The sequence below is a fragment of the Phallusia mammillata genome, chromosome 4, assembly GCF_965637545.1.
Source record: "Phallusia mammillata chromosome 4, kaPhaMamm4.hap1.1, whole genome shotgun sequence".
In the NCBI taxonomy this organism is placed as follows: Eukaryota; Metazoa; Chordata; class Ascidiacea; order Phlebobranchia; family Ascidiidae; genus Phallusia; species Phallusia mammillata.
The window spans coordinates 30489066-30516020 of record NC_137255.1 but is presented as its reverse complement, the minus strand read 5'-3'; the positions used below and the strand labels follow the sequence as shown (position 1 = coordinate 30516020).

The 26955-nt window shown below is 37.8% G+C and overlaps 2 protein-coding genes across 2 annotated transcripts in view; both read left to right on the top strand.

Moving 5' to 3' along the window:
• The window catches only part of LOC145222983 (vacuolar protein sorting-associated protein 33B-like), a 148557-nt gene that overhangs the window by 28716 nt on the left and 92886 nt on the right, over positions 1–26955 (top strand). The window lies entirely within an intron of this gene.
• Positions 12004–26330, top strand: LOC145223778 (ribonuclease inhibitor-like). The gene is made up of 4 exons (XM_080090163.1): positions 12004–12126; positions 16716–16877; positions 21920–22081; positions 26166–26330. The coding sequence occupies exons 1-4, from the start codon at positions 12004–12006 to the stop codon at positions 26328–26330; spliced, it is 612 nt and encodes a 203-aa protein (XP_079946289.1).

Sequence of the window (26955 nt, the reverse complement as noted above, 5' to 3'; positions counted from 1 at the left end):
GATTATTTACAAAAATTCATTCATATAACCAACATATAATGTTAACTGTTCGCGTTTGCATTGTACAACCGCTTAGCCCAGTGGTTCTCAATCGTGGGTCAGCGGATCCCTGGAAGTCCGCCGAGCGTTTTCAGGGGGTCCGCGACAACTTCTTAATTTCCGCAAACAAGATTAATTAATCGCGATTTGAAAGAAAAAAAACGCTTTGGCGTTTAAAAAATAGCATGAAACTTATTTGATAACATGCTTCGTAATGGTTGCATTATGACATCTAAACCCCATTGTGATGCAACAGACGTACATTGTAAGTGAAAACAACATCACATTACACTGTAATGACTTTTTCTTGTTAAATACCGATGTCGTAATCCAAAAAAAGGGATTAAAATTTTGGCCCTGGGCCGCATATGGTTGTAACTTTATGAAACATGGTTTGGTTGCTTGTTAAGAAAAAAGGACCAAAATGCCTAAAACCTGTAAGAGGTCCTCAATTAGATTACAGCACCGAAAACGATCCGCGAAGGCAAAACGGTGGAGAAGCACTGGCCTAGCTATCCCGTCGCACGTGTCAGTCTATAATAATTTCCCTTCTTTTCATTCTTACAGCATGAAGTCGTAAATAAGAGTAATTGTTAGCGCCTGGGGTTCACTCCAAGTCGCTCGACACACGTACAAGGTTTGATGGAAAAAGTAATCTTTAAATCAAGGCCAGAGCGGCAACACGTCACTCCAAACAATGCAATTAACTTTCAGGTTTGGCTGAACCAGAAAGTACAAGCCCGAAATCTGACCCGAAACCGATTTTGTTACATAAAAAAATCTCTTATTTTAAATATTAAACTTTCAACCTATTGTATGCAACGATACATACCATTTGCATGAATTTCATAACATCTTCTGTGGTTTCAAGTTTTCATACATTTTGTTAAAAAAGGAGGTGTTTGTGTTACCGAATTATTTTGGCAGGCCTGATAAATCGATCTTATGCACCAAGCCTGCTTACTTAATTTGCAACCGGTCCAGAACCCTGCAATAACGGCTCACCACTAAAGCCAATTATACTCTCTCACACTGGTGTAGCTTATGGGCGCGATTTACATTTGAAACCATGCAAAAAACGACGACGTTACACCGGGCACGTGGCAACCCACCACCAACACCAACACCACCAAGTTTCACCGCGCCCAGAAAAAAGCCATATCATCGACTAGTGACAATAAGTGACGGTGACAAAAACTAACAAGCAAATAAAATTTCGCTGCATTCCTCTCAACCTGAATTCGTCCTACTCCCGTAGGACTAAGCAAACTTCAGTTAGCAGCTCTAAAAGTACACACAGAGCACTTTAGCGCCATCAACAGTCAAAACATCATATCGGCCTGGAATACAAACTTTTGGCCATAACGGGGTTGTTGCACAACAACATACGTTTGCAAACACAGCGTTTCCGACTCTTGCGTCGCTTATTGATGGGCGCAAGAGGTGTTTCCAAAAAACACACAGTCACAAAAATACCAAATGCACTTTGCGAAAACGCAGAAAAAGAGCAACCGGCTCGTCGAATAGGTTCTTCGAATTGATATGCCTAATTTTCTGACCGCTTGCATATATCAGGAGAAGCGATTCGTCTGGATGTTCCGTCGACTAACACCGGCATCAAGTTTGGTGAAGCGACAAGGTCCCGAAGCCCTTCAACCAATCCCACATGGCGGCCAGCAGCTTGTAATCCTCATAGCTGACTTCAGAACCGGGCATAAGCCAGCTGCTCGTCTGACACCAGATCAAGTAACAACTTGGTTCTGTGTCCTTCTGGAGCTCCAACATCGCGAGAGTAGGTCGCCAGCACCATTTTTAAAATTATGCAAACCTAGATCTCCGCCATAACGCGAAGATTTCATCATTATATTAAAAAACATCGTTCACATAAACGAAAACAAAACGAACTGAAACCGGCTTTTCTCACAAACTAAAACAGCGGTGTTGTGGTGACTGGGTCCTGGCGTGCTCTCCAATTTGTTACCGAATTATTTCGGCAGGCTTGATAAATCGAACTTATGCACCAAGCCTGCTTACGTAATTCGTAATCGGTCCAGAACTCTGCAATAACGGCTCACCACTAACGCCAATCATACTCCCTCACACTGGGTTAGCTGATGGGTGCGGACTTATATTTAAAACAATGTAAAAACGACAACGTTATACCGGACACGTGGCAACCCAACACCAATACCAACACCAACACCACCGAGTTTCACAGCGCCGAGAGAAAAGCCATATTATCGACTAGTGACGCCCTAGGCACGCGGAACAGGAAGGCACATTTCGGCGCAATCAACGCTTTCACAACTAATCACTCCTAAGGGGAAGCAGCGAGGGCGCCATAACACAAAAACGTAATTAAGGTGCCACAACGAAAAAGAACGAAAACAATAAGTGACGGTGACAAAAACTAACAAGCAAATAAAATTTCGCTACATTTGCATGCAATGATACAAAACTGTTCTGTCAGAAACGTCCATCAAACCTTACCTAAGCAAATGCGTCACTGCAAATTTTTTGAAAATAGTTATTAGTTTGAGTAAATTTATGGTTGAGTTTATTTTTATGGTTGAAACAAATTGCAATATTTACAACATTGTATATCAAAGCGTAATCCGATCATATGTTGTGTAGCGATGTCTATTTTTGTTTACTTCCGTTTGTTACTACGATAAATGTGATAATATTTGTTGCATTAAAATCAGCTGAAGATACTCGACCTTACCATGACCAAGATCGGCAACACGGGAGCAGCTTTACTGGCTCCTTGCCTTTACAACACCGAACAACTTATACTGGATAAATGTGAGATCGTAAGTGAAGGTGTCGAGAAACTCTGCGATGGAGTGAAAAAACGAACAAAACCGGTAAAATTTGTTAAATTCTAAAACATTCGCATTTGCATAAACTTATATTGCCGACTCTAAATTTTCATAAACCTGCATTACTGAAAAGCAAATACTCTTTCGAGGTATCATTTGTTATGTCAACCCCCGCTTAAAAATGGTTGTCTTTAAAAATGTTGAGGTAAAGAATGTCTTTTCATTTATTAGACATTTGTGACGTCAGAATTTGATTTTGTATTCACAATTACAGGACTTTTTGAATGAACTGGCATAGTGAAAGACAAACGATCAATGCAAAACATTATTACGTTCCTAGTTTACCCGCATGTCAGAAAGATAATTATGGGTCCGCTTCCCTGAAGGGGACACATCTCAAATTTACTCGATTTCTTTTTTTTCTTTTTTTTCTTCCCTGAAGTTTGTCCACTCCTTTTTGCCCCGAAATGTTTGGTCGATTTGAATGAAACTTTCACAGATGATAGATATAGTTATGTAGATCTGCTTCGTTTGTCATGATAACCCCAGTATTTGCACTTCTAGCCCCCAAAATGTAAAATGTGGTTGGTGCGCACCACAAACATTAGTCTTGTGTGATGTTATACAGGTAACAGGTTACAGGTAACGATTTGGACCAAAATTTTAAGGACTGTGGATTGGGTTATTGGGGTTTGATATTTTTTAGTTTTGGAGTAGAGACCAATTATTTACCCCACTAGCCTCCCAAAAAGGGTGAATTGTTTAAGTAGTGCTTGAATGGGATGAAAATTGGACAGTTTGTCCATTGTGCCATTGTTAGGTGTTGATTGTTGTTTTCCAACCTGTAGCCCCAACATTTACCCGCTAGCCCCCTAAAAAGGGGGAATTTTTTGAACAATGTCTGAATTGGATTAAATTTGGAAAGCTTGTAGAGTATGCCATTTATAGGCGTTGATTCTTGTGTTCGGCCCTGTAGCCCAAACATTTACGCCACTGGCCCCAGAAAATAGGACAGTTTTTTAAACAAGGTATGAATTGAATAAAACTTTGGCAGCTTGTAGTGGGTGCTATCTATGGTTGTTAATTGTTGTTTTCCAACCTGTAGCCTCAACATTTACCCCACTAGCACCCCTACAATAGGGTGAATTGTTTTAACAAAGTCTGAATTGAATGAAATTAGGACAGCTTGTGCAATTTTCCAATAATAGCAGCCGATTGTTGTGTTTAAGTATAATTTTTCGCTATTTACCCCATCATTTTTCAGATAGAACATACAATAGAAAAACCTTTAAAAATGCCTGAATGGAAGAAAATTTAGATAGTTTGTACACCACATAGCATGTTTTTTTATGCTCAGTACCAATCATTTTGTTTGACTTTACAATTCCAAACTTTCTCATGGTTATTTCTTGAAATGCATTATTTACAACCTTGCATGTGTGGGGACCCATGAGTTTCTGCCTAAAAGACAGTGTGTAATTTTGAACTCAATATAAAATAAGCGTAGGAATATATTATTTTTTAAATAGGTTATAGTGTGTATGCAAGGGCAATTTGTGCTAAATCACCCTTCTAGTTTAGCTTTGAAAAGCTTAGAAACACAAATTAGATTATCGCAAAAAACCACTGTACTCATACAATGCTAAAAACTTAACATTTTAGGGAAATAAAGTTAATAATTTGGTCGCAACAACAAACATAAAAATTGTAACAACATATAAAGGTAGAAGACACAGTCATTATGTCGCCAATTGAAATTGATTGTGGCTTTTAATTCTAGCCATTATGTCGTCATTCATTTAAGAGAAAAACCAAACGCTTTGTACAACCACGAACGAAATAAGTTTCACAATAAAGGAAACAAAATAAGGGCAATGTTCAGTTTTTGCAACATACGTCAAGAAGTTTTATCGAATTCAATCAATGCTTATCGAAATATGAGCGTAAGAAGAGCAAATACTGTAAGTCAATATCATCTAATAATCATGTGCAAAATACACATAAGTAACCAGCTGCTTTTGCATTATAAGCCAGTAAGTCCCTCTTATGTTGTAGCTGTGTTTTTTTGTTACAATTAGTTTGATTGACGCCCCCTCGTGCCCCCCGCTGCTGACGCCCATGGTATCTTTGTACTTGTGTTTACCCATAGCATACTGACATGGTAGTCCAGCTCCTCTTTTCCTCTCGTTTCTTTTATTATCCTGCGCATTTCGGTTACGCATGATTAACACTGCACGTCGCCTGAAGTTTTGTATGAGGTACGTGGCAAACAGCTGGTTTTTAAAAGCCGCTGGCGACAAATCCGTGTCTGTTTTGAAGCTTTTTAGTTATCAGGTTTATTGTTTAATGTATGTAGAGCCACTAAAACGTTTTTAGCTTTCAATGGGAGACCTTTGTTCAAAACAGTGTGAAAAAAAAAAAACTTCCATTGGGGTCCTAGTTGCCTCGCAAACGCCGTTCAGTTCAGTTCAGTTCAGTATATATTCAGTAATCAGTATATACTATATTATAGTAACGGAAAACGGAGTTAGTAAGTAAAGTTTACTTTCTATTTGAGGTGACTAAATATAAATATATGATATATTTTAAAAAGTGTGTTTGTAATGTAAATGTTGATTGCAGGCCTTTATGTTCGCAAGATGCTTTCTTTAAAACAACTACAGGCAGACCTCAGTAGACGTGGAGCAAAAGTAACAGGAAGAAAGCACGAGTTGCAAGAACGGTTTAAATTTGTATTAAGACATGAACTTTATTTTATCTCGGCAAATTACTGTTTTAAAACATGTACTGTAAAGCATCATAATTTTATGTGTTTAGATTAGATGTATATGAAACGAATCTTGATTTTAAGGGAACACCGGTCATTAAACCCCCTGCTTTGCAACCAAACTGGCCAAATCATGGATTTAAACAATTGACTCTAGGACAGTGGTTCCCAACCTTTCGTAGACCGTGGACCCCTTAAAGTAACTTTTTGGCCTCGTGGCCCACTTCAAGTTACCACGTAGGACCTGTGACCCCCTTAAAATGTAGATAGCAATGTCGTGTTGGAATGCGGTATTAATTTTGGCCTTACACAGGTCTAATAGAGTAACAGGTCGTGATAAACCTCACTATAAACAAATAGTATGTGAAATAGTCTATTAAATTCGGGAAAAAAGTTAAAAGGAAAATTACTTTTAGTGGGTGTATCTTGTGAATCTATGCCCGTGGCCCTCCGGAACACAGCTCGTGGCCCCCTGGGGGGCCATGGGCCCTAATTGGGAACCACTGCTCTAGGACATAGAGACCAACTACCCACCATTTTAAAATCACAAGTAGAAAACTACTTTAGATACAGGTTGGCATGTGATCGCCAGTGCACAAATGATGTTAAGGCCCTAACCAATGGAAGGTTAATGTTTGAAAGCAAAACAGTCACAATGTGCAGCATAAACTTCACACATGAGTCTGAGTTTTGTTTGTGTCTGCTGTTTGTAGGGCATCTATGCAAAAGAAAGTAAGTCCAGTTACAAAATTTGTGGGATAACACACTAACCATGCTAGTGTTTTATGCAGATATCATGTTACAGTCGGATTAAATTAGGAAAACATGAGATTCTTAACACAGAATGTGAGTGCCCATCTGTTACTGGACCTCACGGCACATGCAAGCATGTAGCAGCAGCAATTTTTTTAATTCAAAACCTAAAAAATGTGGGAAGTTTGCATTTGGAACCAAGCTGCACCGACATGTTGCAGACTTTTCACAAGCCTGCTCATTCTTATCATGGTAAGTCATATTTTATTTTGTCTGGCAAAGCAGCTTGCTCAAAATTGGTTCCTACATGTGAGATATGTTTTGCAGGATCACCCAAAAGGGAACATACCATTATTTCGCGAGACAATCCTTCTGTTGATTCTGACCCCCGTCCATTTAAATTGCGCAAACAAGGTGGATACGAGGATCATGTTCGCAATTTATTGATTAATTTTTGTGCCAATTCAAACTCAAATGTTCCTTTGCGTTATTTGTACAAGCGGGCAAATCTTAGTACTGCTAAATTTGACCATGACTATCTGGAACGACCATTTACTGAATACAGGATTGATAGCTTTCTGAAGGTAAGAAAGCATTGTTTGTCACATATTAAAAATATTTGGATGTGATTTTGTTTCTTTTTCAACTCACTACACCGTCTATTTTTAAATATACACAAATATATATATTTAGATTAATTCAACAAAAGCAAGTGTAATAGAAAGGCAATCCAGGAGCCAAATAAGAAGTGAAGTGTGGCACTTGCAACGGGAATGGCGACTCACTGCAAGTAAATTTGGTGAAGTGTTTCATTCGACAGAAATAAAGGATTTGTTCCTTTTGTGCAGAAAGTCCAGGCATCATTTTTATTTATTTTTTAGATCCCCTCTTAACGCTTTGGTTTGCTTGGTAGACCTTTAGAACATTTTAGAAAGGAGCTTTTTGGCAAACATGAACGACAAGACATGAATAAATAAATCCTCGAAATATTAAAACATATTGGGTACTTTCTCTTTGTCCATTTCAACTTCTAATGTATCACATGTCCTATTGTGGAAACTTTCACAATGAGGATCATTGAAAAATTTTTGGAATGCACAGTCTGCTTGTTGATTGGCCAAAAAACTACTTCTCAAGCATTTCAGGTACACGCTTTGTTAAAGTTGCAGTAACTCTGATGAAGGATAAGTGAGACCTCCAGGGTTTTGCTCCAGTGAAAGAATTAAGTTGCCCTGCTGTGATTGCATGGTGGACAACTTGCGAACAATTTTCCTTACTTTTGTAAAATTGTTTTTTCCCTTGAATAAAACATCACCTTCCAAATACTCTAAACTCCATGTTACATATCACAGCATTTGAATGTTTTTTTCTGCACCAGTTTATTACTTGTTTATGTTGTCTAGCAAATGTTTTAGTGCCTTGTTGTTTTTTCAAATAAACTTTTTGCTTCACAGCACTCTTTTGCACAATCTCTTATCTAATCTTGTAATTTATTAAAAATCGACCCTTTGTTAACAGGTTGAAATGACTAACTTCGGAAAAATGGAGTCTTAGTTTGAGCTTGACTTTTCGTCTGTCCGAAAATCCTGGTCGGGGTCGTTAAACATCTGTTCTTAAAAAATGCAGTCAGTTTAGAAAAGTTCCATTTTCACCAGACTTTAACTATATAAGTAACCCCTGAATATGTAAAACCAAACTAAAATCACTACAACGCGTTTAAAGAAGGACTGAAAGGCAACAAAAACTCTCCAACAGCACAACTTCAACCAAACATAGTAATATTACCCATGGTAGATGCATAAAACCGATCACACACGCTTAGTTTTGTTATTTTCCTGCTCTTAAAGCACCCAACTCAATGCAAGCATCCGACAAGCGTGCAGTGTTAATCAAGCGTGACGGTAACAATAGCTGGACTACCATGTCAGTATACTATGGTTTAACCCGCTTTTAGGGGGAAGCTGTGTAGCGACTCTAAAGGCCCGCGACTGCCGAAGCGTCTTAACTGAGCCTTTCGTGTTTGTCGAAATAATACACCAAATAAACAGCAAACGCTCGCCTGAAGTGGTTTTCGTAAAAGCAACAGTTTCGGCGGGTTTAGAAAATGAAAAAATATAAAAATAATATGCTTCAACGAAATAAGCAATGTTTGGCAAAGCACAAGGATGAGAAAAACAAAAACAATTATGATTGCAGGTTTTAATTAAATCCGGCCATAAAAAGTCGTAAAATTTCTAGCAGGGCGTAATCCGAAGTTGTGTTGGTTTGTCTATTTTTATTTACTAGCATTCGTCACTACGATAAATATGATGATATTTGTTGCATTAAAATCAGCTGAAGATACTCGACCTCACCTGCAACAAGATCGGCAACACAGGGGCAGCTTCACTGAGTCCTTGCCTTCACAACATGGAACAACTTATACTGACGAGATGTTTGATCGGAAGTGAAGGCGTGGAGAAACTCTGCGATGGAGTGAAAAAGCTAACAAAGCCGGTAAAAGTTGTTGAAATATATGTTGTGTGATTTGTTTTACAGCAAACATATCTGTTTGAGAAACGGTAAACTATTTGCGCCAAAGCAAAATCCCAAAATGCGCCCAATGAAAATAAATGTTTTGCATAATACAAACATGAGCATAAAAAAACGTTAATAGTATGGACTGATTTATTGGAAGAAGCGATGCAAGCCACACAGTGGTAACCAAATGACACCAGTATTATTAAGTAAAAAAAAGCTGTGAAAATGGGTGGTATGTGACACACCATAAAAATGTAATTTTTTTCAACTCACATATTTAGATCTGTGCAAAGCAGTATTCACTTTTTTCTACAGGATTGACAATTATAAACACTGTCGCAATGGCTAATAGTATATATTCAGTGTCTTTGCAGCGAAAACTAGCCAGCTATATATTTAAGAATCTCAAATCCTTGGTTGTTATGACATATGCTGTACAGACAACTCCAGTTAATCGCATAATACGGTTGTTCGCAAAATCAATATGCCAATCCTTGTTATGCGAATATACGAAATATGCTGTTAAAAGGTATGCGATTAACCAGTCGATTTTTTAACTAGCTACGGTTTAGGATTCACCATCTGTATGCAATTAAACAGATTGGGCGATTACCCAATATTGGATTAACTGGATTCGTCTGCGTAGAACTAAAATGAAACATACAATAAAACAATATTATGTAAAGCATGTATCATACATGTGTCAAGAAACAGCAACAATGTATTGCGCTTAAACACCGTTCTTGGTTGCATATCTATTCTGGCGCTGGATAAAATTCTGGCTGTCGTATCTGACGAAGTGGACGTTCACTAAGGGTGTTGTAGAATAGTAGCCGATTGCCCAGTATCTATATTAGGTGGAGTTTAAAAAAGACCAAGATCCTCTGACGCAACTGCAAACGCAGCACGATGTTTTGCAATTACTTGTTAGATTGCGTCATTTTCTTGACATCTGGAAAAACGAAGTTTGCTAAGCAGCTTTTGGTGTTCATCATTCCCCAAACACTATTTGTTTGCGACTTACTGCAATATCGTTAAAACACGCTTCCATGTATCTCTCGATCACTACTGAGGAGTCGGTAAAATCCATGGTTTAGGTAACAAGGGCACTGTCCCATCATTTCCGGATTTCCGCGTCATCAACTTGTATTTAACCACACACTGTTAAAAAATGCACTTCTCGACGACTTCCGACGACACATAAACAGAAGCAGAGGTTTTGATAGCAGCAAACCTAAAATAAACATTTATTAGCCCTTCTATTCGAAACAGGGTTTCAACTGTGAACAACCTTACACAAATATAAACAATTAAAATCAAGGCAAAACTGCGTAACTTCAACGTGTGCAAACAGCACAATTCTACACTCTAAATCACCACGTTTAAAACATTTATAAAAGAAAATGCAATAAAACGTCACATGACTAATATCCAGTCATTACCAAGCACGCATGTCGGGTAAAAACTTTACTTGTGCGTTAGGCTGGCTGAAATTAATGGTTACATGTTTTGGTATATAAAGGTGTCGTTGCAGGCTGAGAAGTAAACATAGCTGTATATAACATATAAATATAAATATAAACAAAGAAGGGCGTGGAAAATAAAGTGAAATGGGAAATTGTCCAAATAAAAGTGTAAAGTTCGATATACACAAGAGCAAGAACAAATGCATTAAAACATATGAAGTGCGCAAATACACAGACAAAACTGTTGAAAGTCAAAGCACAACTTAATAAAGTAAACTGAAAACAGTCTTGGTGCACAATACAAAAAGAAAATAACAATATTCGTACGCGATTATTGCAAGTGTCACAACAGACCAAAGTATTAATGCAACTTGAAGCCAATATGTAGAATAGCCATGTGTATCGGTTGCCGATTATATGTCTGTAGCAGAAGTAGAATCGTGTTGTCTACATCTCTGTGTCTTGTTGGCAATATACGAATATTTATTGAAATTCATTTCCATAACCAACTTGTATATCGGCCATCTTGTCACACTTGTCAGTCTGTAATAATTTTTAATTAGTTTCATAACCTCTTTAACACTTCTATAAAGTGAAGTTGCCATTCATTTTTAGATAAGATGAAGTGTTTGCACGCAATGATATAAAAATGTTCATTCAGAAACGTGCATAAAACCATTGCTACGCAAATGCGCCGCTTTAAATCGTTTGAAAATAAATAAACCCATTATTACTAAAAAGCAAATATTCTTTCCAGGTATATTTTTCTTCTGACAACCGGCGTCTTATAATGATTGCCTTCGGGCAAAAGAATATTATTTTTTTTATTTTTTTTAGTAAATTAACTTTTGTGACGCCAGAATTTGATTTTGTCATCACAAGAGTGTTGCATCCGCGATCCAAATAAAGTGCTGATAGTGAAAAGGCGGTCCCGAAAATAATAAAAATATTTGCGCACAACGTTAAATAGTGGAGGAACGTTGGTGGGACCAGTTGAGTGGGCACAGCTTAGTTGTTTGAACTGCTTAGTTCATTGGATTTTTCTTTGTGTCGTCTTTTATTTGTCGACAACATCCACTTAACTACGATCTGTAACATGGCAAATCGCAAAATTCACACAAAGCATATAAATCTTGCGTATGTTTGTGGTGTGGGAAATATAAGTATCGTTGTACTTGTGTCTAACCTGTTTCTGGGGGGAAGTTGTGTTGCAAATCTACAGGCCCGAGACTGGCGAAGCATCTTAATTGTACCTTTCATTTTTGTCGCGCGTTGGGAATCATTCTATTTTTGATCTTCACCAAACAAACAGCGAACGCTCGCCTTAGGTGTATTTTGTTCAAAGCAATGATTTCGGCGGGTTTACAAATGAAAAAAAAACATAGCAATATGCTCCAACGATATAAGTAATATTTGGCAAAGCACAAGCATCAGGAAAAAATACAAATCTGATTGCAGGTTTTAATTAAATCCGGGCAATGAAAAGTCGTAGCATTTATAGCAAGGCGTAATCCGAAGTTGTGTTGGTTTGTCTATTTTGATTTACTAGCAGTCGTCACTACGATATATATGATAATATTTGTTGTATGAAAATCAGCTGAAGATACTCGACCTTTCTTACAACAAGATCGACAACATGGGAGCAGCTTCGCTGGCTCCTTGCCTTTACAACATGGAACAACTTTTACTGTGGGAATGTGGGATCGGAAGTGAAGGTGTCGAGAAACTCTGCGATGCAGTGAAAAAGCTAACAAAGCCGGTAAAAGTAATTGAATTTTGATCTAAGTGATATACAAGATTTTATACAATTACAAATGTTGCAACCGGTTATTTCAACCTCATTTAATCTGAAAAAAAAATGCATTTTATAAGCTTGTCAATTTTCTTTACAGATATTTTTATACTGACAAGCGGCGCTTTAAAATAGTTGCTTTGGATGCGAAAGATTTTTCAATATTGAAGGCAGTAATTTTGTCACTCTAATATACCTTTGTTGCGTCAGAATTTAAATCTGTCGTCACAATTAAATCAACTGTAAAGTTAATGTGGTCGCAATAATCAACAGTAAAATTTCACAAAACACAAAAAGGTGGAAGACCCAGCAGTTCTGTCCTCATTGAAAATTTATTGTGGTGTTAATTAATATTAACATAAACGCAAAACGAAGCAGAATTTGGCATCAAAACAATTATAGCGTAACTTCCGTAAATTGAAAAAAACAAACATAATAAAAATAAATTATGATTGGTGGGGATAAGTGACGCAACAGAAAAGACAATGTTATGTTGAATGACTGAAATTTATTTCGTCTCAAAGCAGTTTGACCTGTTTCTCAACACAATTTAACTAAATAATCAACATTTTCACTTAAATTGTGTGTTCATTATAAGCAGTTTGGTGATCTAAATTCCGTAATTGTATGTGACTTAGCACAGGGGTCGGCAAACTTTTTTGGACTGCGGACCGTTTTTAAACTGGAATTTTATCGCGGACCGGCCTTCAAAAAACTACAAATATTTAGGAATAAAAATGCCTAAATTAGTTTAAACTCCCCGGGAAACACGGAAAAATGTATCAAAGCATCTGGCCTGATCTGGCCTGAAACCAAAACTACTCGCGGACCTGACTTAGCATGTGACGCCACAAGAAGAAACGTTTAAATGTAACTTTACTTAACTTGCGAATACGACCTGGTATATCTGTTGTGTAGATGTAAAACTGAAAAGGAAATGTTCTGTTTTTGATTGACGGATATTTATTTGAGTAGAAAGCAATTTAACCATTTTTTCTACATAATTGGAAATATAAACAGCACATGTATCCTGAATCCATGCTTGCTATGACATATGCTGCGCATATGAATCCACTTTACCACATAATCATTATACAAAGCTTTCTCGTAAAGCGGTCGAAGTTTATTGAGCAGCGGCGTCATGTCCGAGTCATGTTAAAGCGTGCAAACCGGCCTTTATACGAGGCAATGGCGATTAAAAGAACCACGGCAAATAGCACGCTTCGATGCGCATAAGCGAACACGGTAGTGAGGTCGCTACACTAGTGCGATTAAGTGAATTAAGCGAAAATCTGGATGCAAAACACGTTCTTAACAGAAGTGCTCTTGTATAGCTGTTTGTGTCCTATGTTCGGACTTATTGCCCATGACGGTTTTCTTTGATAAATTTTGAAAGCAAATAATACTAAGAGAAGTGGGTTACGAAAAGGGGAGAAAGAGAGTAAAAGAAAAAGAGGCCTGTCTCTTTCTACCGCTCAGCAAGTAATGTCACACGGATTAAGCTCTTGAGAGGTATGCGATTAACCGGGCAATTTTATCACCAAATGAGCTACCTTTTTGGTTTACAATCTCTATCTAACTAAACGGATTGTGCGACTAAACAGTATTGGATTAACTGAATTCGCCTGTAGCTGCGTCATAACATGTTCAAGCATTTTTGATATGTCATTTATGATCTTCCATACAGTGCAAAACTCAAAGTAACACAAACATGTGTTACGCCTTTTCTTGGTTCTGCTGCAATAACGGGCTGACAGTACCCATTTAAACTTGTATTAAAATATCAAAAGTGTGAAAACGATAAAAGACAAGCAGCGAGAGTTATGAAGTCGCAACACAACCCCAGCTCATATCCAATTGCCGTCTTTCAAACCTCGTGGGTCCACGTCACGTTTAAAATTCGCTACAGCGACGTAACATATACACAGAATGCAAATTTCAAAGTCAAAGAACGGTATCAATGAAAGTACGTAACACGTTACTCAGCTACGGTGTGTTATAGAATAGGTATATAATTTGTAACAAAGTAACCATACGGCCCCATTGATACTCCGTGATAACACAACGGCAACGGTTACGCAACAGCATGTATCACTACGTGTGTTAAGTAGCACTCAAAAAATACACGGCTCTTTGGCCGCATATTTATTCAGGCGCTCGATAAAATCTTGTCTGTCGTATCTGACGACGTGGCCGTTTGATGAAGGCCACTCCTCGACGACATCAGACAACATATAAACAGATGCAGTGGTTTTGATACAAGCGACGCTAAATCAAACATATATTAGCTTTTCCATTCGAATGCGGCTACTGTTGGCGCAAAGCGTGAATTATTCGGCAAGACTCCATCTTGACATATGTAAGTTTCTTACACTTGACACCACACTGACAGTGGGCGTAGTGCCGATTAGTGTAAACAAAGAAATATCATTGATGTTAACATTGGCATACTGGTACAGCATGCTCTCGTTGGTGTCAAATGAGTTATTGTGCACTGGTGCTTACCCCGGGCTCCTGATAGGAGAACGTGGTCTCCCTTGCCTGCATTTTCTTGCGAAATGTCCATCGTCATTGCAGTGAAAGCACAGACGAGAGGAAAAACGTTTGGTCTCATTACTCAAATCGTTTAGTTCCAGCCGCAAATGTTTATGTTCCTCAGCCAAGCGTTTCAATTCATCAGCGACCAGGTTAACATCAGGTTTAAGCCGGGCAACATTAACACTGCGTCTTTTCACTGTTAACAACAAACTCGTTCGCGTTAATTGCTCAACCCGACGCATCTCTGAAGCTTGGTTCTTCCTTCGAGCAATTTTCGCGCGGTAAGGTATCTGCGAGGCGTTTTCCTTAAGGCCGGTTAGCACAGAAGGCCAGGAGGCAGAGAAGTGTACAGGATGGTGTTTCTTAGTTTATTGTCTTTTGAGATACTTGGTTTCCAAGCGTTGCAAGAGCAAATACGAAATCTCGGTTGGTTTCATCTACTGTTTTGAGTGCGTCTCGCCAGTCGGAGCCTTACCCTTCTCTTCGTATAATTGCATTCAACTATGTCGGTGGCTCGTTTCTTGATCTCCTCATAAGCCACAGTTTTCATTTTCAGTTTTCTAGAATGTCAAACTTGTTCAATATTGTGGACGATACGAATTGAGATTTATTCTTTTGACAACAGCAGTCCTGTCGTGCTCTCCAATTTTTATAACGCACTTTTTAGGTTCCGTAGCAATAACGGGCTGTCAGTACTCAAATCGAACTGTATTAAAATGAAAAAAGTCTAAAAACGATAAAAAGCAAGCAGCACATATATAACAGTCCCGACACAACCACCTCTCGACTCTAACTCCAACTGCCGGTTTCTAAGCCCCTTGGCCCATGTCTCTTCGGCAATTCGCTACAGCAGTGGTTCTCAAACTTTTTTTGCTGCGACGCTTATGGAAAAGGTTTTGCGACGCACCAGCAAATAAAAATTAATGAGGAAACTTTTCTTTAAAGTTGCGTTTATTGATACAACAACAAAAATCCACGAAACGGAACTATTCTGCGACCCCCTTGGAAAATTGAAACGACGCACCAGAGCGTTACGTCGCACAGTTTGGAAACTACTCCGCTACAGCGACACAGCATAGAAATGCATTAATGATGTCATAGGACGGTGCCAGAAAAAAACGTAAAATTTTTATCCTGACTCCATGGTCGCTATGAAATATGAATCCTACGCATATGAATCCAGAGCAGAGCAAAAAAGGTTGCCGAGCCCTGGTATAATGAATATACCTAGCTTTCTTAGAAGATTAACTTTATTATGCGATAATCTGAATGCAACACACGTTGTTAACAGAAGTGCTACTTTCCACTTCCATAGCTGAAATTACGTTACGGCGCTCGTATACGTCGACACAGATGCTTCCTTTCTTTTTTTAGCATAGAACATATAAAAAAATTCTTTCAGAACCAGATTAACTCTTAAATCACAGAGCAAAATGTAGATTAAATTTTCAATAGATCTTGGAATGGTGCAAATGTTGTGTTTAAAGATTAGCAATCTAATTTAAAAAATCTTTTGAAGGCGACACTGTCCCTTGCACACATTTTGTTTCTAATAAACAACTTTGGCACAGCTTTTTTGTATTCAGCATGACGTACAACAACGTGTAGTGAAACAAACATGCAGCGCATACTTTTTACTCGTGTGTTGCTATAACACCACATCACCCGACACACGGATGTGAAATTTAATAGAAGAAGCAAGGCCAGGGCGCTTAAACACGGAATTTCAACAACGCAATTAACCTAAATAAATTTCTTACATTAAGCTAGAAAAGCCAGCATTGGTTTGTAAATACTCTTTAACAAAAATAGTGTGAACATTCTACAGCTTAATTTTCACGTTTTCATGTCTTACTTTATCTTTAATTGATGAAATGCCAAATTTAAAGTTTAACAGAAATTATGTGTTAAAATGTCGTACCATTTATAACAAGGCGTAATCCGTTGTGTTGTTTAGTTCTAGTTACTTAAATTTGTCACTATGATAAATGTGATAATATTTGTTGCACTAAAATCAGCTGAAGAGACTCGACCTCACCCTCAACAAGATCGGCACCACGGGAGCAGCTTTACTGGCTCCATGCCTTCACAACATGGAACAACTTATACTGGAGAGATGTTGGATCGGAAGTGGAGGCGTCGAGAAACTCTGCGACGGAGTGAAAAAGCTTACAAAGCCGGTAAATATTGTTAAATTCTATCTTGCGAAAAAATATTTTTTTGCTTTATAGCAAAGATTTACTATTTGTTTTGGAAACGATAAACTAATAACTAGTGATGTACCGATTCGTCTAAATTTCGGTTCGCCGAAATCCAATATTCGGCGTTTTGCCGATTAAATTCGGCCGAATCTACCGAATCATTCATGACGTTACGCAAAGTGGTACGCTAGGCGTTTAAATTAAAAAATGTTTATCTGCCAGGCAATTAGTACAGAATGGTTGTGTTTTGTCGTCATTTTAGTCATATGGGGTTGAAAAAAGCATGATTGGCAACCTGCCGAAGAATTACTAATTTCTTTACTACACAGTGGGAAAAACAATAATGTGTTGAAAAAGATAAGAATTGAAGCATTTTTGGGTATGTTTGGGCTTTTGAAAGATTGCGTGTTACCCTTAATAAGCAGAAAAGACAAGTTTAACGCTTTAAATTTGTGCTCGTAAAATATTTGGTTTACCGAACCTTTGCAAAAATGACCGATTCGGCTGAATAAATTCGGCAAACCGAATGTTCGGTACATCCATACTAATAACCATAATACCCAAAAAAGTATTTCGCATACTACAAGCACGATTAATAGTATAGAACGTTTTAATGGAAAATAATCGTAACATGATTGTTCCAAAACTTGATTGAATATTAACCACATACGAAGGCTCGAGGTCAGGGCCGCCATTTTGGTTTGGCCGGCAATCAAGGGCCGCTGGCCCATGCGCAGATTTCAATTAAAATTGACAAAGTCCGCGACCCTCAAGTTAAACTCAAACATTTTGGAATTATTTGAGCATAGCCTAAACTCACGCAGGTTAGCCCTTTCTTTAGCCCCCACCTATCCAAACTTTAACATTAAATTGACTTGTTTTACTAAAATCGCGGTATATACTGGTGTGTGTGGGGAATTTCAACCGATGTGGTCGGTCCAGGGGTAATGAGTGGTCAGGTTGGACTTTGGCGCATAACGCGCGAGAGCGGTGTACAATCTATGACGACACGAAGCTATTTTTCTAGCCTGCAGCACGTGCTTTCCTTGAGGAAAAAACTATACAATATGGCGGCTATTGGGCATGTGCCGAGGCAGATATTTATTTCAGTACAAAACAATTCAATCCCTTTCTTACATTACTAAAAAAATATTAGCAGTACTTTTATCCTGAATTCATGATCACTATGATATATGCTGCGCATAATAACCAGTTAATGGTGGAATCAATATGTCAAGCTTTATTATGCGCTGAACTGGATTGTGCGCTTAGCTAAATGCAATACACGTTTAGCAGGCAAGCATGGTGTTGCTGCATCAGAATAGTTGCCAGTCTGCTGAAAAAAAAACTGACGTTTTTTACGAGTGGCCATAATGATAGGTTTTATTAGTAAGTAGTTGATAATATTGTAGAAGATTATGTGGTGATTAGGCACAATAGACACGTTTTATGCTTTAAAATTTTGATTGTAAAATATTCGGTTTGGGCTGAAACGCAACATATTATTCAGCCAAATCCGGATATTAGTAAAATTATCCGTTTCGGTTAAATTAGTTGGGCAAACTGAATATTCGGTACACAGGTTTAGTTAAAACTAATAATAATATGCAGAAGACACAGTGCTTAATAAGTTCTATTTGCTAACAATTAGTTTTCTAATATTGGGTGCTATCTGACGCAACAAGACACGTAGGTGGTAATGAAATCCTGCAATTACGTTACGTAGGATGTCAACGATATGTTTTCATTATCCGATAAACTTCCGCACAAGGCGCATCCCGGGTTCGAACTTACTAAAACATGAAAGTTTGTGCCGATCTACAAGTTTCAACCTGTGCGTCTTTCTGTTCGTCTTCTGCTACATTAAATAGCATTATATTGAAATTTTGCTTCACTCCATGATAAGGTTGGACATTTTTTTCGCAATATATTGCGAAAATACACGTCACTCCCCACAACACAAATAACTAATGACAAAAAGTGTCACATACAGATAGAAAGTCTTCAGTTTAAACGCCACAGCAGGGGTGCACGTCCTTCACGTAATGGTGGCCGTATCACAGGTTCTTATTTCACCAAGGACCGCCAAATATTTGGGTATTTTCATTTATATTTTGCTGATGCAAAGAAACGTGAATTATCTCATTATATCTTATCTACTGGTTGCTTAAGTCCAATTTAATTTTTTTTTTCATCAATTTAAACTGAACGATTTAGTTATCAGTAATAACTTTTTATGACGTCACAATCTGTATCGAAACGTTGTTAGAAAAATCCGGTTAAAATAGCTACTGGGCTTGTAGTATCCATTCATTCACACAAGGTCCATTTAGACCAGTTTTTAAGGCCGTATGTCTAGGAAACGAGTTTTAATCAATTTACGGTCACCAGCAGGGGCATATCCAGAAATTTTTTGGGAGGCGTCCAACATTTTCTTTTGGGAATTTACCTAATGACGTCATATACGTCATAAGATCGCTTTGAAAAATTTCCCACACAAATGTCCGCACGATGCGTAACTAGACCGCACGAGACTGAATACGTAATTTACCCTTCAAAATGCCACTAACTTGCCCCGTTGCCTATGTAGTTTACTAGTTCAGCTCTCAAAAAATACACGGTTCTTTGGCTGCATATTTATTCGGGCGCTGGAAAGAATCTTGACCGTCGTATCTGACGACGTGGCCGTTTGATGAAGGCCACTCCTCGACGACATCCGACAACATATAAACAGATGCAGTGGTTTTGATACCAGCGACGCTAAATCAAACATATATTAGCTTATGAATTATTCGGCAAGACTCCATCTTGACATATGTAAGTTTCTTACACTTGACACCACACTGACAGTGGGCGTAGTGCCAATTAGTGTAAACAAAGAAATATCATTGATGTTAACATTGGCATACTTGTACAGCATGCTCTCGTTGGTGTCAAATGAGTTTTTGTGTTCTGGTGCTTTACCCCAGACTCCTGATAGGAAAACGTGGTCTCCCTTGTCTGCATTTTCTTGCGAAATGTCTATCGCCATTGCAATGAAAGCACAGACGAGTGGAAAAACGTTTGGTATCATTTCTTAAATCGTTTAGTTTCAGCCGCAATTGTTTCATTTCCTCTGCTAAGCATTTCAACTCTTCAGTTATTGGGTTAACTTCAAGTTTTAGCAGGGCAACATTAACACTGCCTCTTTTCACTGTTAAAAACGAAATCGTTCGCGTTAATTGCTCGACGCGACGCCTCTCTGAAGCTTGGTTCTTCCTTCGAGCAATTTTCGCGTGGTAAGGTCTCTGCAAGGCGTTTGTTCTCAAGGCCGGTTAGCACAGAAAGCCAGGAGGCAGAGAAGTGTACAGGATGGTATTTCTTAGTTTACTTGTTTTTGAGATACTTGGTTTCCAAGCGTTACAAGAGCTAATCTCGGTTGGTTTCATCTACTGTTTGAGTCGTCTCGCCAGTCGTAGCCTTACCCTTCTTTTCGTATAATTGCATGCGACTACGGCGGTGGCTCGTTTCTTGAACTCCTCATCAACCACAGTTTTCATTTTCAGTTTTCTAGAATGTCAAACTTGTGTAATATTGTGGACGATACGAATTGAGATTTATTCTTTTGACAACAGCAGTCCTGTCGTGCTCGGTAATTTTTATAACGCACTTTTTAGTTTCTGTAGCAATAACGGGCTGTCAGTACTCAAATCGAACTGTATTAAAATGAAAAAAGTCTAAAAACGATAAAAAGCAAGCAGCACATATATAACAGTCCCGACACAACCACCTCTCGACTCTAACTCCAACTGCCGGCTTCTAAGCCCCTTGGCCCATGTCTCTTCGGCAATTCGCTACAGCAGTGGTTCTCAAACTTTTTTTGCTGCGACGCTTCTCGAAAAGTTTTCTGGACTTGCGACGCACCAGCAAATAAAAATTAATGAGGAAACTTTTTATTAAAGTTGCGTTTATTGATACAACAACAAAAATCCACGAAACGGAACTATTCTGCGATCCCCTTGGAAAATTGAAACGACGCACCAGAGCGTCGCGACACACAGTTTGGAAACTACTGCGCTACAGCGACACAGCATAGAAATGCATTAATGATGTCATAGGACGGTGCCAGAATAAAAACGTAAATTTTTTATCCTGACTCCATGGTCGCTATGAAATATGAATCCAACGCATAGAAATCCAGAGCAGAGCAAAAAAGGTTGCCGAACCCTGGTATAATGAATATACCTAGCTTTCTTAGAAGATTAACTTTATTATGCGATAATCTGAATGCAACACACGTTGTTAACAGAAGTGCTACTTTCCACTTCCATAGCTGAAATTACGTTACGGCGCTCGTATACGTCGACAGATATGCTTCCTTTCTTTTTTTGTAGCATAGAGCAGATGAAAATGTTCTTTCAGAGCCAGATCAACTCTTAAATCACAGAGCAAAATGTAGATTAAATTTTCAATAGATCTTGGAATGGTGCAAATGTTGTGTTTAAAGATTAGCAATCTACTTTAGAAAATCTTTTGAAGGCGACACTGTCCCTTATAAACACATTTTGTTTCTAACAAACAACTTTGTCACAGCTTTTTGCATCCAGCATGACGTACAACAACGTATAGTGAAACAAACATGCAGCGCATACTTTTTACTCGTGTGTTGCTATAACACCACATCGCCCGACACACGGATGTGAAATTTAATCGAAAAATCAAGACCAGGGCGCGTAAAAACGGAATTTAAACAACGCAATTAACCTAAATAAATTTCTTACATTAAGCTAGAAAAGCCAGGATTGGTTTGTAAATTCTCTTTAACAAAAATAGTGTGAACATTCTACAGCTTAATTTTCATGTTATCATGTCTTACTTTATCTTTAATTGATAAAATGCCAAATTTAAAGTTTAACAGAAATTATGTGTTAAAAAGTCGTAGCATTTATAACAAGGCGTAATCCTAAGTTGTGTTGTTTAGTTCTAGTTACTTAAATTTGTCACTACGACAAATGTGATAATATTTGTTGAATTGAAATAAGCTGAAGAGACTCAAACTCTCCCGCAACAAGATCGGCAACACGGGAGGAGCTGCACTGGCTCCTTGTCTTCACAACATGGAGGAACTTATACTGTGGGAATGTGGTATCGGAAGTGAAGGTGTCGAGAAACTCTGCGATGGGGTGAAAAAGCTAAGAAAACCGGTAAATATTGTTATATTCTATCTTGCGAAAAATATTTTTTTGCTTTAAAGCAAAGATTTACTATTTGTTTTCGAAACGATAAACTAATAACTAGTGATGTACCGATTCGTCTAAATTTCGGTTCGCCGAAACCCAATTTTCGGCGTTTTGCCGAATAAATTCGGCCGAATCAACCGAAGCATTCATGACGTCACGCAAAGTGGCACGCTAAGCATTTAAATAAAAAAAAATGTTTATCTACCAAGCAATTAGTACAGAATGGTTGTGTTTTGTCGTCATTTTAGTCATATGGGGTTGAAAAAAGCATGATTGGCAACCTGCCGAAGAATTACTAATTTCTTTACTACAGTGGGAAAAACAATAATGTGTTGAAGAAGATAAAAATTGAAGCGATTTTGGTTATGTTTGGGCTTTTGAAAGATTGCGTGGTACACTTAATAAGCAGAAAAGACAAGTTTAACGCTTTAAATTTGTGCTCGTAAAAGATTTGGTTTACCGAATCTTCACAAAAATGACCGATTTTGCTGAATAAATTCGGCAAACCGAATATTCGGTACATCCCTACTAATAACCATATGACCCAAAAAAATATTTCGCATACTACAAGCACGATTAATAGTATAGAACGTTTTAATGGAAAATAATCGTAACATGATTGTTCCAAAACTTGGTATGTGGTTATGTTTCACAAAAACGATTATGTATCACCTTGCAACTCTATGTCTCAGCTCTAATGAATCTGATTTATATTTGCCGGCTAATAAATTATTTCTACCCGGCTAGCATGCCTAATGACCACACGAACGCTCGAGGTCAGGGTCGCCATTTTGGTTTGGCCGGCAATCAAGGGCCGCTGGCCCTCGAGCAGATTTCAAATAAAATTGACCAAGTCCGCGACCCTCAAGTTAAACTCAAACACTTTGGAACTATTTGAGCATAGCCTAAAATGACGCAGGTTAGCCTTTTCTTTAGCTCCCACCTATCCTAACTTTAACATTAAATTGACTTGTTTTACTAAATTTGCCGTATATACTGGTGTGTGTTGGGAATTTCAACCGATGTGGTCGGTCCAGGGGTAATGATTGGTCAGGATGGACTTTGGCGCATAACGCGCGAGAGCGGTGTACAATCTATGACGACATGAAGCTATTTTTTTAGGCTGCAGCACGTGCTTTCGTTGAGGAAAAAACTATACAATATGGCGGCTATTGGGCATGTTGCCGAGGCAGATATTTATTGTAGTCAAAACAAACCAATCCCTTTCTTACATTACTAAAAATATAAGCAGTACTTTTATCCTGAATTCATGATCACTATGATATATGCTGCACATAATTACCAGTTAATGGTGGAATGAATATGCCAAGCTTTATTATGCGATTAACTGGATTGTGCGCTTAGCTGAATGCAATACACGTTATTAACAGAAGTTCTAATTTCCACTTCCATAGCTGAAATTACGTTACTACGACGTTTGTTTACACCGACAGAGATGCTTCCTGATTCTTTTGTAACATAGAGCTTTACTATCAGCAGGCAAGCATGGTGTTGCTGCATAAGAATAGTTGACAGTCTGTTGATAACATAACTGAAGTTTTGTACGAGTGGGAAAAACGATAGGTTTCATTAGTAGTTGATAATATTTTAGAAGATTGTGTGGTGATTGGGCCCAATAGACACGTTTTATGCTTTAAAATTTTGATTGTAAAATATTCGGTTTGGGCTGAAACGCAACATATTATTTAGCCAAAACCGGATATTAGTAAAACTATCCGTTTCAGCTGAATCAGTTGGGCAAACCGAATATTCGGTACATAGTTTTAGTTAAAACTAATAATAATATGCAGAAGACACAGTAGTTACCAACTGCTATTTGCATTGTAGGCTAACAACTGTTTTTCTACGTAATATTGGGTGATATCTGACGCAACAAGACACGTAGGTGGTAATGAAATCCTGTAATTACGTCACGTAGGATGTCAACGATATGTTTTCATCTTCCGATAAACTTCCGCACAAGGCGCATCCCGGGTTCGAACTTCATGAAAGTAACTAAAACATAAAAGTTTGTGCCGATCTGCAAGTTTCAACCTGTGCGTCTTTATGTTCGTTTTCTGCTACATCAAATTGCATTTTACTGACATTTTGCTTCACTGCATGATAGGGTTGGACAATTTTTTCGCAATACACGTCACTCCACACAACACAAATAACTAATGACAAAAAGTGTCACATACAGATAGAAAGTCTTTAGTTTAAACGCCACAGCAGGGGTGCATAACCTCTTCCCAATGGTGGCAGTATCACAGGTTCTTATTTCACCACAAGGACCTCCAAATATTTGGGTATTTTCATTTATATTTTGCTGATGCAAAGAAACGTGAATTATCTCATTATATCTTATATACTGGTTGCTTAAGTCCAATATAATTTTTTTTTATGAATTTAATCTGAACGATTTGAAAATCAGTTATAACTTTTTATGACGTCACCATCTGTATCGAAACGTTGTTTGTTTTCTGATTATTCAAATTGTTTACACAAAAGTATAGAAAAATCCGGTTAAAATGGCTACTGGGCTTGTAGTATCTATTCATTCACACAAAGTCCATTTAGACCAGTTTTTAAGGCCGTATGTCTAGGAAACAAGTTTTAATCAATTTACGGTCACCAGCAGGGGCGTAACCAGAAATTTTTAAAAAAGGGTCCAACATTTTCTTTTGGGAATTTCCCTAATGACGTCATATACGTCCTAAGATCGCTTTGAAAAATTTCCCACACAAATGTCCGCACGATCCGAAACTAGACTGGACGAGACTGAATACGTAATTTACACGTCAAAATGCCACAAAATTGCCCCGTTGCCTATTTAGTTTTCTGGTTCAAAACAGCGTGTTAAGCGGCAAAGCTCTTTGTTCAAAATTCTAAGCAGGCTCAAACCAAAAAGTGCCAAAACCAAAACACGGCCTATCTTTCGACTTTGACGCTTTCTCTACCCGGCCAATTGACAAAAAGAACAAATAATTCTCGCAAAAGCTTTGTAGTTTCCTGATTTTGCCGCTGCTATCTACCCTTCTTAGCAAAACTGCAGTTGAAAGATAAGCGTGACTGTCAGATAATCAAAATCGTTGCTTAAAAAGCGTGGAGCAATTTCTAAAAAAATGAATGCCTTTCTGAAGCGGTAATATTACTGTTAAGTTGATCAATGTCACGGATGCACTAAAGATGGTAACTGCAAAAGGCGTAAATTGTGACAAGTAACAAATTACGTTTACCTTATTAACATAACTCCATAAACATCGACATATTTTGTGTGACACACTATTACGTGTTTGGCGGGTGGAGTTATTTTATTATTAACAAAGTTAACAGAAACAATAATATTCAACGTTTTTAACCATTTTTTACTCATCTTACATTGTTTAAATGCAAAATCAATTGCATTTAGTAAAGAAACAAATTGCAAACGGCGTCCTAACCAGGACGTAACTTTCCAGTTGTTCGCGGATCCCTTTGGTGCAACAAGTGTTTCAGTCATAACATCTTGACTTTTCGCACCCGACGCGTAATTGTTTGTCGGTATTACTTAATGCAAGGAGTTTTGTTGGAACAAATAAATGACTCGATTTGGTGACATTTACAAGTTATATAAAAACACAAAGCCATGACCCCCAAAAAAATCCGTACCTAATTAACTTATTTTATGATTGTTGGTGTAATAAAGTGGTGTGATTTTATTAGTTACTGATACATATGATATGCATTCTAAACGATAATTGAAAAATGGTACTTGGAGATCACGGGTCGTATTGAGGGAACCTAATGACATTTGGTGATTTTCATGTGATTACGAACAACCCGAGCAAATCTACACATCGGTTGTTGTTTGTTGGTTAAGTTTATTTTATAGCGTTAATTATTTTGTCTAGGTTTTCCTCAGATATGTTTTTCACACTTCTCATCACGTGACATCCGTTTTTTATGTGAAAACAATTTGTAGTGACGTCATAGTTTTTCATTTATTACGACATACTTGATTTGCAATTAATTCTTGTGACTCGCGTTTAACTTATTCTTGTTTAAGATGAAACTTCTTAATCTAACTGGGAACCACCTGACAGATGAAAGTGCTGAGTCATTGGCAACATCGGTCCATAACATTAATGTATTTGAGGTTTGGGGCAATGACTTCACAGAAGCAGGGAAGAATCTCATCAGATCAAAGTCGCGAGGAGAAGTTGAGTTTTAAATCTGAAGTAAAACCTGAACATTTGTTTCCATAACAATCTTAAATAATCTGTGCAACAATCATTACAATAGATATTTGACCAGACAGTGAATCAATTTGACATTATTTCATCACTAATGATGGCATTGGTCATTGCCTGAACGCCCGATGGAATAAGTCATTATTGTCCACTGTCTGGGTCAGTATCTTTTCCTGACGATTAGCAACTGTCATGTTTGTTTCAAACATTATTATTTGCGCTTAACACTGACATGCATAGGCGCCGAACATAAGTGTGTGCAAGGTATTTTGCATGAACGCTAAAATCCCAAGATTAACTGACGTTTTGTGTTAAACCAATTTTATAGATAAACCGATGCAAAACGCTCACTGCATTTGGTTTTATTAAGGAATTAAAACTTTAAAAAGAAATACAAATTTTTGTTACAAACTAGATCCAAATACCAGTAAGTTTATTTTTCAAAATAATCAATACGTGAACGTAAACCATCTTTGTACAACCGCTTTTTCATCTCAAAATTTGACTGTTAAACACCGTATTTTTACGACGCGTTTTTACTGCTTTATGTTTGTGACGTTTATAAAAGTGGCTTTTGTGCTGTAAAGATTTTTTATTTAGGCTTAA

Coding starts and splice junctions, on each gene's coding strand:
- LOC145223778 (XM_080090163.1), top strand. CDS start 12,004: ATGGGAGCAGCTTCGCTGGCTCCTTGCCTTTACAACATGGAACAACTT. Junction 16,878..21,919: donor TGAAAAAGCTTACAAAGCCG/GTAAATATTGTT, acceptor AATTGAAATAAG/CTGAAGAGACTCAAACTCTC. Junction 22,082..26,165: donor TGAAAAAGCTAAGAAAACCG/GTAAATATTGTT, acceptor TTCTTGTTTAAG/ATGAAACTTCTTAATCTAAC.